This window comes from Crocuta crocuta, unplaced genomic scaffold (assembly GCF_008692635.1).
Source record: "Crocuta crocuta isolate KB4526 unplaced genomic scaffold, BGI_CrCroc_1.0 scaffold1079, whole genome shotgun sequence".
NCBI classification, from domain to species: Eukaryota; Metazoa; Chordata; class Mammalia; order Carnivora; family Hyaenidae; genus Crocuta; species Crocuta crocuta.
In genome coordinates, this window is record NW_027529995.1 from 312,500 (window position 1) to 328,380 (window position 15,881).

Genomic DNA, 15,881 nt, shown 5'->3' on the forward strand with positions numbered 1-15,881 from the left:
CACCCCAAGAATTTAATAAGATATTTCAATGTTGATCATAAAATTTAAAAATGTGTCTAAGTAGTTTAAAGTACTTGTGCATTCTGTGAAACAGATTACTATCCAGCCACTGAAATTCAAGCTAAAGATCAATAATCATTTAACAGTCCTACCTTAGATGTTTGAAATCCAAAATATTCCATGACCAAAGTGGAAAGCACTAAAAATTCTATGTTCTTCTTTGAAGTTTACAATGCACACTTATTAACTCCACATATCCTAAACTTATTTTTCATTAGTTTTTATTATAAAATAGTACACATAAATATGCACAGTCCAATCAAAGAAAATGAAAATCAACCATGATCTACTTAATAGAAACCTTCCATGTGTTCCTCCTTCTATCACCTGTGTCCTCTCTCCCCAAAAGGTGCCTCTATTACTAAATTTTAACAATTTTCTTGTTAAACTTTTGTTAAATGTTATTTGCTTTAAATAGTATAAACCACACGGCACTGTATTTTTCTGCAACTTACTATTCAACATTATGTTCTTTACATTCACCCTACATTATTACATGAAATTGTCACAAAGAGCATTCAACATAAGACAGACTTTAGACATAATTACTTATTAATTTCTCACATCAACTTTACATGATTGGGTATTTGCTGAAAAGGAAACGGAGTCACCATAAAGTTAAGGAACATACGGGCAGAGCTGGGGTCTGATCCCAGGCAGTGTACCTCCAGATATTCACCTGCATATTTTGCTATTTTGTTGGCTTACAAACCACAACTATATTGGGGGCACCTGGGTGGCTCAGTCAGTTGGGCGTCTGACTTTGGCTCACATCATAATCTCATGTTCCGTGAGCTTGAGCCCCACATAAGGGCTCTGTGCTGACAGCTCAGAGTCTGAAGCCTGCTTCAGAATTCATGTCTCCCTCTCTCTGCCCCTCCCCCGCTGATCGGGGGCGCCTAAGTGGCTCAGTTTGTTACCCGTCCAACTTCAGCTTAGGTCATGATCTCACAGTCTGAGTTTGAGCCCCTCATCAGGCTATTTACTATCAGAACAGAGCCAGTTTCGGATCCTCTGTCCCCCTCTATCTCTGCCCCTCCCTCATGTGGTCTCTCAAAAATATACATTAAAAAAAAAAAAACTGCTACATCACAGGATATATTCATGCTCAACTTTACCAGAGGATGCCAGGCTATTTTCCAAAGTGACTGCAAACAATTCACATTTCCACCAACAGTGAATACTTCTTTTTTTCCTACATCTTTGCCAACACTGGACCACTGTCATACTTTTTACCTGCTGTAGTCTGGTGGGTATAAAAATAGCACTGCATAGGGGCACCTGGATGGCTCAGTCGGTTAAGCGTCCGACTTCGGCTCACATCATAATCTCATGTTCCGTGAGCTTGAGCCCCACATAAGGGCTCTGTGCTGACAGCTCAGAGCCTGGAGCCTGTTTCAGATTCTGTGTCTCCCTCTCTCTCTGATCTTCCCCTGCTCATTTTCTCTGGACAATTTTCTCTCTCTCTCTCAGAAATAAAAACATTAAAAAAATATTTAAAAAAAAATAGCACTGCATGTAATTTTAATTCATCATTTATTAATGAGGTTCAGCATTTTTTTTTCATGCCTATTGACCATTTAGGCTTCCATTTCTGTGAAATACACATCTTTTACAAGTGTTTCATGATAAGCACAAGTTCTTAATTTTTATGTAATCATACTTAACAGTATTTTCTTTTAAGTTTTGTGTGTTTTATATCTGAAACTCTTCCTTAAGTCATGTAGTCATTATTCCATAGATTTCTAAACATTTTAACCTCTTTTCAAAAAATTAACACTCTGAAAAATATATGGGAGAGATTTTGTTTTAAAACATTGACATGACAGGTGCCTATGTGGCTAAGTCGATTAAGTGTCTGACTCTGTTTTGGCTCAGATCACATAACACAGTTCATGAGTTTGAGCCTCTGCATCAGGTTCCATGCTGACAGTGCAGAGCCTGCTTGGGATTTTCTCTCTCTCTCTGTCTCTCTCTCTCTCCTTCTCTGCCCCTCCCCTGCCTACTCTCTCTGCCTCTCTCAAAATAAACTTCAAAAATTTTTAAATATTGACATGAAAATACATTTACTCTTTTAAGTGCCTTTTACTGTTCCCTCTTTCCTATAAAAAACCTCAAAATACTAATTCCAATGAGCTCCTTCTATCTACATGTTACCCAGAATTTTTGTTCCCTCTCCCATTTATTTGGTCAGTACTTCTAGGTTTACAGAAGTACCCTGAAGACATTTTCTACTATTCTCTGGCCTTTACTGCTGCTGTGGTAAAGTCTGTTCTGTTTGATTATTTACAGGAATTTTTTTTTTTTTTTTTTACTCTGGTTGCTTTTTAGATCTTTCCTTTGTCTTTAGTATTTCTTCTCTGAGCTTCCTGAGTGGTCTTGAGTGGTCATGTCTTTCATTAATTTGTAAAATTCTATCTCACCTCCCTGAATATTGCCTTCCCTTTTCTTCCCATTCTTTCCTCCTAAAACTCCTTTAAGATACATTTTGAACTTTCCTAATTCTAGTCTCTATATATCAACTTCTTTCCTATTTTTCAGTTCTTATTTGTAGGGGTTTCATTACTGGTTATACTATCATATCTTCCATTTCATTAATTCTATCTTTAGCTGTGTCTAAACTTCACTCTAATTCATCTACTATGTTTTTAAATTCAGTAACTAATTTTTATATACGCTAGTTCTCTGGTTCCTTTCCCAAATGGCCATTTTCCCCCCCGGTCTTGGGCTTTTCTTAAGAATTTAGATTCTTTTTTTTTTTTTTAACACCCAATAATGTTGAAACTTTTAAACCGTTGAATGTATAATTCAGTGGGATTAAAAACATTCACAATGTTACATAACCATTACCACTATATATTTCCAAAACTTATTATCCCAAACAGAAACTCTGTACCTCCACTTCCAATAGAACAACCAAACAGAAGATGAATAAGAAAACATAAGAGTTGAACACTATATAAACCAATTACATCTAATAGACACATAGAGAAAATTCCACCCAACAAGACCAGAATATACATTCTTCTTAAGTACACATTCTTAAGTACACATGGATCATTTTCTAGGATATACCATGTTAGGCAACAACATGGTTAATAAATTTAAAAAGAATAAACTCCTACAAAGAATTTTTTCCAATCACAATGGAATTAAATGAGAAATCAACAACCTAAGGTAAACTGGACAATTTATATGTGGAAATTAATACACTTTTAAACAACGAAGGGGTCAAAGAAGTCACAGGGAAATTAGATGAATGCGTACCAAAATTTATGGGAGGTAGCACACGCATTGCTAAAAGGGAAATTTATGGCTGCAAATATATATACAATTTTAAAAAGAAGGATCCTGGGGCACCTGGGTAGCTCATTTGGTTAAGCATCCGACTTTGGCTCAGGTCATGATCTTGTGGTTTGTGGGTTCGAGCCCTACATCAGGCTCTCTGCTGACAGCTCAGAGCCTGGAGTCTGCTTCTGATTCTGTGTCTCCCCCTCTCTCTGCCCCTCCCATGCTCATTTTGTCTCTCAATAATAAACAAACATTAAAAAAAGTTATGATATAATAAAGAAGAAGGACCTCAAATCCCTAATAACCTAACTGTACACTTTAAGGAACTAGAAAAAGAGCAAACAAAACTCAAAGGTAGTAGAAGCAAATAATATTGAATGAAGATAAATAAAACAGCAAATACAAAAATACAGAAAATGAAACTAAAAGTTGTTTCTTTGTAAAGACCCAATATTGACAAATCTTGAACAAGACAAAAAAAAAAAAAAAAAAAAAAAGACTCACATTTCTCTCAAAACTGAAAGAGGAATGCCTGGGTGGCTCAGTTAGTTAGGCATCTGACTCTTAAGTTTCAGCTCAGGTCATGATCAAGGTTCAGGAGTTCAAGCCCCACATCAAGTTCTGACTGTAGAGCCTGCTTAGGATTTTCTCTTCCCCTCTCCCTCTGCTCCTCCCACTCTTTCTCTCTCTTCCTCAAAATAAATAAACCTAAAAAACAAATAAAACTTAAAAATACAAATATAACTGAGAGGACCTTACTAGCAATCTTGCAGGAATAAAAAAAAAATTACAAAACACTATAAGCAATTATACGCCAAGAAAATGAATAACTTAGGTAAAATGATAAAATGGACAAATTCCTAGATACACACAACCTACCAAAGCTGATTCATAAAGAAAAACTGAATAAGACTTAAGTAGTAAGGAGACTGAATCAGTCATCAAAAATCTCCCAAAACAGAAAAACTCAGGACCAGATGAATTCACTGGTGAATTCTACACCAAACATTTAAAGAATTAATACCAATCTTTCTCAAACTCTTCAAAAAATTAATAAGGGAACACTTCAAACTCATTCTATGAGGCCATTATCCTGATGCCAAACACACTATGAGAAAACTATAAAACAATATCCCTTATGAATACTGTTACAAAAAAACTCAATAAAATACCAGCAAACTGAATTCAGCAGCACAGTAAAAACATTATATGCCATGACCAATGAGTGGATTTATCCAGGAATCCAAGTATGGTTCAACATACAAAAATCAATCTATCTACCAAACTAATAAAATTAGTGTGCAATTACTGTGAATTAATGGAAAACCATCTGACCATCTCAACTGATACAAAAACAATCTGCTAAACTTCAACACAGTTTCTTTAAAAAATGTTTAATAAATTAGGAACAGAAGGAAACTTCCTTAGCATCATAAAGGCCAGTTTACAAAAAGCCCACTCACATCTAACAACATACTCAACAGTTAAAAAAAAAAAAAAAAAAGACTTTCCCCTAAGATCAAGAAGAAGACAGGGGTGCATGGGTGGCTCAGTCAGTTAAGCGTCCAACTCTGGCTCAGGTCCATGTGTGTCCAGCTCTGCTTACAGCTCAGAATTTGGAGCTTGCTTCAGATTCTGTGTCTCCCTCTCTCTGCCCCTCCCCCACTCATGCACGCATGCCCTCTCTCTCTCAAAAATAAACACTAAAAACAATTTTAGAAAAAACAGAACAAGACAAAGATGTCTGCTTTCACCACTTCTATTTAACATAGTACTGTTAAGTTCTAGCCAGAATTGCGTAAGAAAAAGAAATTAAAGGCATTTATACTGGAAAAGAAGAAATAAAATGATCTCTATTCACAGATGACATAATCTTTTACGTGGAAAACTTCTAAGACTTCACACATGATGTTAGAACTAATAAATGAATTCAATAAAGTTACAGCATACAAAATCAGTTGTATTTCTCTTTTTTAAATTTTTTTAAATGTTTATTTATTTTTGAGAGACCGAGCGTGAGCAGGAGAGGGGCAGGGAGAGAGGGAGACATAGAATTCGAAGCAAGCTCCAGGCTCTGAGCTGTCAGGCACAAAGCCCAAGACGGGGTTCGAATCTACGAACCGTGAGATCATGACCTGAGCAACCCAGGAGCCCCATCAGTTGCATTTCTATACACTAATAATGAAAAACCCAAAAGGGAAATATATCCAATCATTTAAAAGGGACTTCCTAATATCTTTCAGATATTTGTTCTATTTGATTCTTCTCTTTAATTGTTAACTCCTAATCCTGAAAAATTATTTCCTGGTGTATTTTGTAATGTTTTTGTGAACTCACTTCACCTGGAAATTGCTTTTCTGTGAGAATCCCTTATAGCCTGGAATGAAAGCTCCCTCAAGAGTAATTTTACATTTGCTTTTATCAGACACTTAAGGAATATCATTGGTCTAGGAAAATTATTTTGTTGTTAATTTCTTGACTTTGGGGTTCCTATTCATATAACAGAAATTTCAAACATATACCAAAATAAAGATCATACCCAGAGTTTCTCAGAGATTTAGCCACAGAGTTGAGTCAGACTGAGAAACCAGTCATCTTCCATGGCAGTAGGCAGATACATCTCTTTTGCACTGTTTTTTTTTCCATAACCTCTTTATTTTATTTTTTTTATACTTTATTGTCAAGTTGGTTTACATATAACACCCAGTGCTCATNCTCTCCCCCACTATTTTTCTTTTGTACTGTTTCAATGAAGGTCCTTTGGGAGTACCAGTTTTATAAAGAGGTCAAGGTCCCAGTTACAACTGTTCAGCCAAGGTTTTATCTCCTGTCCTTCACTACCACTTTGTTTTTACAGTTAGTTATCTTTGGCACCTAAAGATTTCTATAAGAGTTTATTTTAGTTTATCCAGAATCTGTATGTGCATGCAATAGGAAAGTTTACAAGTTATCCTGGATGGTCAATCTGATAGATCTGGGTCTCTTCCCTTCTTTCTTGAAGTCATTTTTTTCCCCTCTCAGCTTCTAAAAGGTCATATACTCATGGTTTTTTTCCTACCTCATGAGATGCTGTGAGGAATAATATATGATGCAAAACAAATACTTAACACAGGACTAGTGCTCAATAAATGATAGCCATCCACTTACTAAATGATCTCATGGACAGTTTTTCCATAAAGCACCTATTAACATTTTAGAGGAATCTTAATATTCCAGAGTATAAAATCTGGAAACACTCAAAGATTATACTTTCTGAGACTTCATTCTCTCCGACTTTATCCATCCCACCTCCAATAATTTAAGGACAACCTCAAAGAGAAAAACGTTAAAGCAGTACTTAAAAAAATAAGTCCCTAGGGGCACCTGGGTGGCTCAGTCCATTAAGCATCCAACCTCAGCTCAGGTCATGATCTCCCAGTCCATGGGTTCAAGCCCTGCATCAGGCTCTGTGCTGACAGCTCAGAGCCTAAAGCCTGCTTTGGATTCTGTGTCTCCCTCTCTCTCTGCCCCTCCCCTGCTTACCCTGTCACTCTCTCTCTCAAAAATAAACATTAAAAAATTTTTTAATAAAAATAAATTTTTTAAAAAGTCCCTAAAAGGTCCTGATCTGACTAGATTAAGAGCATACACTGACAAACTTAATGATATGAAAAACCTAGTACAGGAACACTTGGCTAGCTCAGTGGGTAGAACATTCAACTCTTGATTTTGGCTCAAGTCATGATCCAGGATCACGGGATCAGGCCCCACACTGGGCTCCACACTGGGCACGGAGCTTATTTAAGGTTCTCTCTTTCTGTCCCTCCCCTGCTTGCATGGGGGGGGAAGGAAGGGAAGGGAAGGGAAGGGAAGGGACGGGACGGGACGGGACGGGATGGGAAGGGACGGGAAGAGAAGAGAAAAACCTAGTGTATAAGTGGTATTAAAGTACTCAGTTCTTTTTTTTCTTTTTTTTAGGTCTTTATTTTGAGAGAGACAGAGAGCAAGCAGGGGAGGAGCAGAGAGACAGGGAGACACAGATCTGAAGCAGGCTCCAGGCTCTGAGCTTTCAGCACAGAGCCCGATGCAGGACTCGAACACACCGACAGTGAGATCATGACCTGAGCCAAAGTTGGACGCTTAACCAACTGAGCCACCTCAAGTGCTCAGTTCCGTAACACACTTAATATAATGAAGAAAACTACACCATCAAATAACTGTAAATAAAAATAAAATGTAAAGCTATTTCACTATCTCTGAAAGTACAAATAAGCAACTTTTTTAAAAAATAGAATCAACTTAGTGAAATATCACAATGTATCACACAAAGAATAAACAGTGTTCAAAAAACTTCTTTTTCTTTTTTTTTTTTAATGTTTTTTTTTTTTTTATTTATTTCGAGGAGAGAGAGACAGCGCGAGCAGGGGAGGGTCAGAGAGAGAGAGAGTCACAGACCGAAGGCTCCAAGCTCTGAGCTGGCAGTCAGCACAGAGCCCAACGCGGGGCTCGAACCCAAGAACCGCGAGATCATGACCTAAGCGAAAGTCGGACGCTTAACCGACTAAGGCACCCAGGCGCCCCAAAAAACTTCTTTTTCATATACTTACTGTATGTACTGGGTTGCAATGTAAAAACATGTTAGTATAGTTCACAAAGTTTGAGAAACACTGCTGTAAAGCAAGGAGTCTTAACCACAGCTTTGTGAAACACCCGTAGCCCATCTTTCCAGAAATAATGATCTCTAACTCATTAATTTACAAGCTATAATTGTTTTTTTAAAGTAAAATATTGATTCACACCAAAAAATTTGCATAAGATACTTCTGAAGAATAAAGATCATATAATCCAACAGTAAGGCCTCACAATCTCAAAGAGAGTTTGTCATCTGTGCTCTAGGACACTGGATTCAAAGTTATGTTATTTCCTATCTAATATATGATTTTGCTTTAATAATTTACTTCTCTCAACATAAATTATTACGAAACAAAACTGTTCTTAAACTACAGAAGTTTTATTATTCAAAATATCCCTTAATGTTGCTGACACCTTTCTAAAGGGTATTTACTTCATTCTAAATACACAATGATGCAACTATAAAAAACCAGAGATGATTTTCTTACAATGACAACCAGGACACTTTTACAAAGCAATGTAAAATCATCTACAGTCTTCTATAAATCTTGAATATACAAATACACTCCTATAAATTTTTCATTTGTCACCTTGGTTTTCAAAAGAATGCATATTAAGGAGCACCTAGATGACTCAGTTGGTTAAGTGTCCAACTCTTGTTTTCAGCTCAGGTCGATCTCATGGTTTGTGGGATGAAGCCCCCCTCCCCCGCTCCCCCCAAGCTCTGTGCTTACAGCTCAGAGACTGCTTGAGATTCTCTCTCTCCCTCTTTCTCTCTGTCCCTACCTTGCTCGTACCCATGCACACACGCGCACTCTCTCTCAAAATAAACAAACATTAATAAAAAATACATATTAAAATATTTCTGTCAAATGCATAGATCTTTTTGGTCTCCCACAATTGTAACTAATTGGAGATTTTTAAATCTTGTCCTTATACAATAGTGCAAATTACAGAATTACAATGTTACTCTCTAAAATACCTTATGTGACACAATTCTGTAACAATTTCCTTAAAAGTTAAATGATGGGGCCCTTGGGTGGCTCAGTCAAACGTCCAACTATTGATCTGGCTGAGGTCATGATCTCACCATTCAGGAGTTCAAGCACCATGTCAGAGCTGACAGCACAGAGCCTGCTTGGGATTCTCTCTCCCTCTCTGTCCCTTCCCTGCTTGCACACACATTCTCTATCAAAAAAAGAAAACTTTTAAAAAAGTTAAATGAAAATCTATTTCCAGATCTTTCATTTGGGTTATACATTTAACTACACTAAGACCTCCAGATTGTTTCAGAACATTAAATTTTAGTATCTTTGAAAAAAAAAAAACTATGTGGCATACCCAATTCACGCTGCAAATTCTTAATGCTGAGAACAAAATACCTGTATCACTTCTAAAGACAGAACAACTAATTTCTGACATCTGAAATATACACAATCACTATCAAATTAACATTTTCTGGTCTCCACAGTACTTATCCTTATTATCAGTTTATTTGTTTGTGCCCTCCCAAATACATTATGTGAAAGTAAGCTCCCATCTTGCTGACAAAAGTGTTATCACCACCTAGCATAAAACACAGCACAAAACAGGTCTTCAAATGGTAACTAAACTAATATTAAATACTACCCCAAAAAAATTAAAAATAAAAAATAAATGCCACAAGAATAGAATGGGCTTTCTCAAAGCAGAAAGTCCTTTCTCACTAAGGAAGACAACTCATCAAGAATAAGGGTTTGGATAAGATCATAAATCCATTCTAAAAACATACGATCTTAACTGGGGCACATGGGTGGCTCAGTCGGTTAAGCGTCTGACTTCGGCTCAGGTCATGATCTCATGGTTCGTGGATTTAAGTCCCACACTGGGCTCTGTGATGACAGCTCAGAGTCTGGAGCCTGCTTCAGATTCTCTGTCTCCCTCTTTCTCTGCCCCTCCTCCACTCATAATAAACATTAAAAAAAATTTTTTTTAATGTTTTATTTTTTTTTGAGAGAGAGAGAGAGACAGCGTAAGCAGGGGAGAGTCAGAGAAGGAGAGAGACACAGAATCAGAAGCAGGCTCCAGGCTCTGAGCTAGCTGTCAGCACAGAGACCGACACGGGGCTCGAACCCACAAACCACGAGATCATGACCTGAGCCGAAGTCGGATGCTTAACCGACTGAGCCACCCAGGTGCAACCCAAAAATAAATTTTTTAAACATATGTCTTAAGACTTTAAGATATCTATAGCACTTAAGCAGCAAGTACCCATGAAAACAGTTACTCATATTTTTCCTATCGATTTCTTATATTTCTATAACATATATTATTGTTATAAAAACGTGTAGCAATTATCTTAACAAAGACAAATCAAACAGATCAACATTCAATTTAAAAACAAAATGACTTTTCTTTTTAGTAAGTACCTTTTCTTGAAAGACAACAGCAGTTTCCAGCCCTGGCATGATGTCCAATAGGAGTCTGCAAGCTGCAGTGTTTAAAGGGGGCTCTCGGCTTGTCATCACATATGCATTCACCAGCTGTAAGAAAAACAGAGGAATACTTTTCATCTGAAATTCAACCCAGGCAAATTAATGAAGTCTAATAAACTCTTAATATATTCCCATCACTTGCCTAAGGGGTATTTAAGAAGATTATCCCTAACAATTACTAATTAAACCCTTATTTATCATAACCCACTGAGCCATGGTGGGATCATATATTATTTATTCTGCAGCTTTAAAATCAAATCTCCTGGCTTAGTCAGTTAAGCGTCCAACTTTCGCTTAGGTCATGATCTCGCGGTTCGTGGGTTTCGAGCCCTGCGTCGGGCTCTGTGCTGACTGCCAGCTCAGAGCCTGGGGCCTGTTTCAGAGTCTGTGACTCCCTCTCTCTCTGACCCTCCCCTGCTCACGCTGTCTCTCTCTCTCTCTCCTAGAAATAAATAAAAAACATAAAAAAAAATTTTTTTAAATAAAAAATAAATAAATAAAATCCCCCCAAAAGAACAAATCAGCAACCACAGAAATTAAAGCTCAAAGAATATCAAGAAGAGGGGCAGGGGAGGCTCAGTCAGTTAAGCATCTGACTCCTGTTTTTGAATCAGGTCATGATCTCATGGTCCTGAGATGGAGGCCAACTCAGGCTCTGAGCTGGGTATGGAGTATGCTTAAGATTCTCTCTCTCCTCTCTCTCTTTCTCTCCTCTTTCTCTCTCTCTCCCCCTCCCTCCCTCACCATCTGCCACTCCCCCGCTCTCACACATGTCCTCTCTTAAAAAAGAATATACAGAAGAAATCACTCCCTATTCTTTTTTTAACCCCTACTCTTACATACACTTTTTCAGAAGAACAAAGCAGGGCAAGATAACCAACCCCCTCCAGATTCTTGACAATGGTTAATGAAAAATGTGAATTTTGTACTTCTACTATAAATACATTTACTATTATATACAAATTATAAACATACATAAATGCATTAATAAAACTTTCCTTCTAGCATTCAAATATTATTGAATCTCTACTACTAAGTGGCATTATGTACTGTGCTGGGTATACAACAGTGAATAAGATGCAGTCCCACCATCAAAGGGTTCATAATCCAACAGAGTTGACAGTTGGAAAAACAAATTATCTTGAGTACAGGATGCTATAGAAGTCTACAGGAGGTCACACAACCGTGCAGAGGAATCAGAGAAAGGCTTAAGAAGGGAAAGGATTCCAAGCCAGAATGTAAAGGACAAGTAGGAGTAGCTAAGGAAGAGTGGGGAGGAGAGGCAAGTCAAAGGGCAAGAATTTAAAATTGAAAGAACAAAGGCCGGAGAAAGATTGGGTTTATAAACTGAGAAATTTAAAATTCATCATGAAGGCAATGGGAAACCACTAATGGATTAGAAGCAAGAGGATGCCATGATCACTTTTTGCATTTTAGAAAAATTTCTGGGCTATAAAGCGAAGAATAGGCTGGAAGAGAAGACAACAAGATGAGAAACCAGTTAAGAGGTTATTGCAATAACCAAGAGAGAGATGATGGTAGGGGCTAAACTAAGGTCTGCCAAGAAGGGCATAAGGAAATGGAGGGGTTTGTAAAGTTAAATGAAAGGGAATGATAAGACCTGTAAGTTTAACTGAATTAAGAGAGCTTGGAAAAATAAAAGATAACTTCTACCTGGCTGGATAAGGACACCATTACTGATCTAGAGAACAAGAGAAACAGATTACAGAGCAAACCATTAGGTGGAATTCAAGGTGCCTGTGGGGAATATCCAGGTGGAGATATCTAAAAGGCAGCTCAACATTTCCAGAGAAGCAGAGAAGAGACCGTGGTGACCAAGAAATAAATTGGAGTTAATATAATACAGACAATAACAGCTAGTACTTACTGAGCCCTCATGTACTAGGTTTTGTGCTAAGCACTTTTTTTTTTAAGTATATGTGCTGCCAAAGCGAGCACAGCACTTTTCGAGACTAATTTCATTCAAAGATTACAAAAACATTTTAAAGGGACGATCATCTCTATTTTATAGATTAGGAAAATAAAGCTTGGAGAAAACAAAGTTTGGAGAGGCTTAAGTTGCCTCAAGATCAAACTATCAGTGAACAGTGAAGCTGTATTTAAACCCAAAACATGGACTCCAAAGCCCATGCTCTCAAGGATCATGCAATTCAGCCTCCAAAAACAAACCTAACAGCTATAACTTACTGAACAATTGCTATGTCTCAGGCCCTGTGAATGCTATATATATTCCCCCCCTCATTTACATCTCAACAGCCCTGAGTTAGAGAAGGTATCTTTCTCTCCCTCCACATGCCCAGCGCACATACCACAGCCGTCAGTGCAGAATCATACCTCATACATCACTGAATTTTCTATTCAGAAACTCAAGAAAATGTCTATATTCTCAAACTCAAAATCATCTTGCCCAAGGATAAGCATAGATGCCTTGGGAGTCCTTGTCATATTCAACCAACCAAAGAGAAAACACCTTGGCCACAACCAGGACTTTGGTAAGAAAGAAATCCGTTGATGACTCTTAGCTGGTTGAACCAATACCAAAATAAATAAATAAATAAACCTACCCACTCTTTTCCCAACTTTGTCAAGACCTCAAGAGAAAGCAAATTATTTATAAACAATAAAGATATAGCAACCGCTGATGATAATCCCTTGAGAAAAGTAAGAAGCAAACCTACTGCATTCATGAAATCATCATTCTTGAAGAGTATTCTCAGCAAGTGGCCCAGCATACATTCTGGATCAGCTCGACCTACCAAAAGAAGAGGGGAGGAACAAACAAAGGAATGAGTAAGTCATCCCAATCAAGCAACTCAGACTCTGGAAAGGCACCTGGGTTGTTACAAGTACCATTAAAATGCCAGCAAAAATAAACAGAAACAAAGAAAAATTCTTTTGATGAATCAGATTTCATAAGAAACATTCTCTAAAATTAAAAGTGACAATATAAAAACTTGAGACTAAAATTAAAAGTGACAATATAAAAACACTGCTCTCTAACTTTCCCATCTCCCAGCTCATTGCCTACACAGCCATGCTAAATTAAATAAATGTGCACTAGACCCAGACCAGCATTACTAAGAGTACACAAGGTCTAAAAAAGAATCATAAAGGAGCCTAAGAGAAAGAAAACCCCTGATTTCCCAGCCAGATTAAGGTAGGAAGCACAACTTCTGATGGATGGCCTGGAGGAGGTAAGACTCTAAATCTAATCTCTTTTTCAACTGTATGCCAAAAGTAGCAGAAATGCATCCTCAAACCTGTAATGATATTCCAGGTTGTGGGGGCAGGACACAGGAATGGAATCCCATAAAGTAATCACCAACTCTAAAGATACGGTAAGTTTGGCCATCTTAACTTCTGAGCTCCTGGGGAAAGAAAGGCCAGGAACCTAGATCTACTCAATACACAAGACTAAAAGTAAAAGAATTAATGACTGGTAGAATTATTGGTTTTTAAAACAGATACCATCTATTTTAATTTTCCTTTAAGATTGTTAGAGTGGCAAATTTAGTCAAACTCAAAACACAATTTAGGATGAAGAAAAGATGTGAGCCACTGCTATGAAGTTTCTCCCAAGTTGTAATCAGTATTCCAAAGTAAATCACAAAAACAAAAGTTACGGGATGGTATCATAAAAACTGGATGAAGACCTCAAATAACATATTTCTCTGTTAATAAATGACAAAACTCATGTTTATTAATAAAAATTATACCTAATAATGTAAGAGGTAGGGAGGAAAAAACGGTCTTTAAAATTTTCTATTGAAAACTCTATCAATCATCATTCTGTCTTTCCCTTCTTCCTCATTACCATTTCATCCTTTCCAAGGCCCTTCCAAGGTCACTAAGCATGATCATCTCTCTTTTAATTCTTTTCATCACCCCATAAGTTAACTTAATTTCTTCTCTCACATTCACATTTGTACTTCTTTATGCTCTGATTGCCTTACTGAAGATAAGAGTTAAATAGGTGAATAGTCCTCCAAAGTCACAAGTGAGGATGTCTACGACAAGAGCAATAGGTAATATCACATAAATAACTGGACACTCAATTTCAAATACCTAGCCTACTTATATCTGAGAACAAAAGTCTAGGAAATAGAAATAAAACTGTACCATTCAGGTGGGTATACAATATTCTTATTTTTACAAATCCACTCATTCTCATATCTCTCCACACATACAATAGCTCTTTTTTCCACAAAGGACTGCTTCCCACTTTACACAGAGAAAGTCTGATTTGTTTTCCCACCGGTACCCTACCTTAGAGAAAACATAAAATGGCAACGTCTCAAGTCTCATATAGTTCTGTATCATACCAAATTCTATGCCAAAGCAGACTGGATTGTCATGGTTCTCATTAGTCCAAAATAAAACCAAATTAACATGAAATGGCATACTTGGGATGCTGAGAATCTAAAGCAAACATCAAGAAACCTGTTTATTATTCAAGGTTTCAAGTACCAGTTTCCTAAATAAAGCAAGGCGTTGAATGTATTTTCAACTACATTTCCTCATTGGTAAAAGGATAATTATCCCTTTTACTCATTCAAAGAATCCAAATTCATAACTTGTTGCAAACTTTTTTAAGGCACAGAGAATAATCTCTTCTGGGTTAAAAGTCAGAAAGGGAGAACATTTTTCTCTTTTTCAGTAATCATACCAATGGAGTCAATAATGCATACCTACATAATTTAGCTCCTTACTTATCTTCTATTTGAGATGTAAATATTACAAAGATTTCAATTTTTCAGGGATTTATTTTTCCTTACTACCCCCACCTTGAGCAATATTTTAACAATTAGATGGTCTTAAAACTTAGCATAAAAGATGCTATTTCAATTTAAAATTTTCCTATTAAGCTATTTTCTTTTAGAAGAAAATTAGAACCAGGGTTAAGAGAACACAGGTCTCACCAGGATGTCGGTCATCAAATGGGTCTGGATCTCCCTTACGATATTCTTCAGTTTCTTTTTCAATCAATTCAGACATCCTAGCACAAAGGGAAGACAGGGTCAACTCTAGACAAGCATACAAAAAAATGTACCACCACCTACTATAGTCAATTCAACAAAGTGTAAAATAAAGGTAAAAAGTTAGAAAAAAGATACTTTCCTAATGAACACAGAGATCTAAATAAAAACAATGTCAACTCCCAAATTCATTCTTCTCTCCACTTTCCTATCTCAAAAAATTTGGACTCCCATCCCCTCAGGAGCCAAAAAACCTAGGAGTCATTAAACCTTCCCTTTCTCTCACTCCCACAATTCCTGTTGGCGCTACCTACAAAGTCTCTGATTTCAGTCTGTTGTTGTTGTTTTTTTTTTAAATTTTATTTAGAGAGAGTGCAATCAGGGGAAGGGCAGAGAGAGAGGGAGAGAGAGAGAAACCCAAGTTAAGTTCCAAGCTGTCAGTATGGAG

At 37.1% G+C, this 15,881-nt stretch overlaps 1 protein-coding gene across 2 annotated transcripts in view; it reads right to left on the reverse strand.

The window, feature by feature from the left end:
• The window catches only part of DCAF1 (DDB1 and CUL4 associated factor 1), an 84,530-nt gene that overhangs the window by 48,121 nt on the left and 20,528 nt on the right, over positions 1-15,881 (reverse strand). For both annotated transcript variants that reach the window (XM_077763372.1, XM_077763371.1), the window contains exons 3-5: positions 15,377-15,453; positions 13,136-13,209; positions 10,371-10,484 (exon numbers count right to left, since the gene is read on the reverse strand). In XM_077763372.1, the coding sequence (XP_077619498.1) occupies positions 10,371-10,484; positions 13,136-13,209; positions 15,377-15,453 (265 nt within the window). The remainder of the gene's footprint in view (positions 1-10,370; positions 10,485-13,135; positions 13,210-15,376; positions 15,454-15,881) is intronic.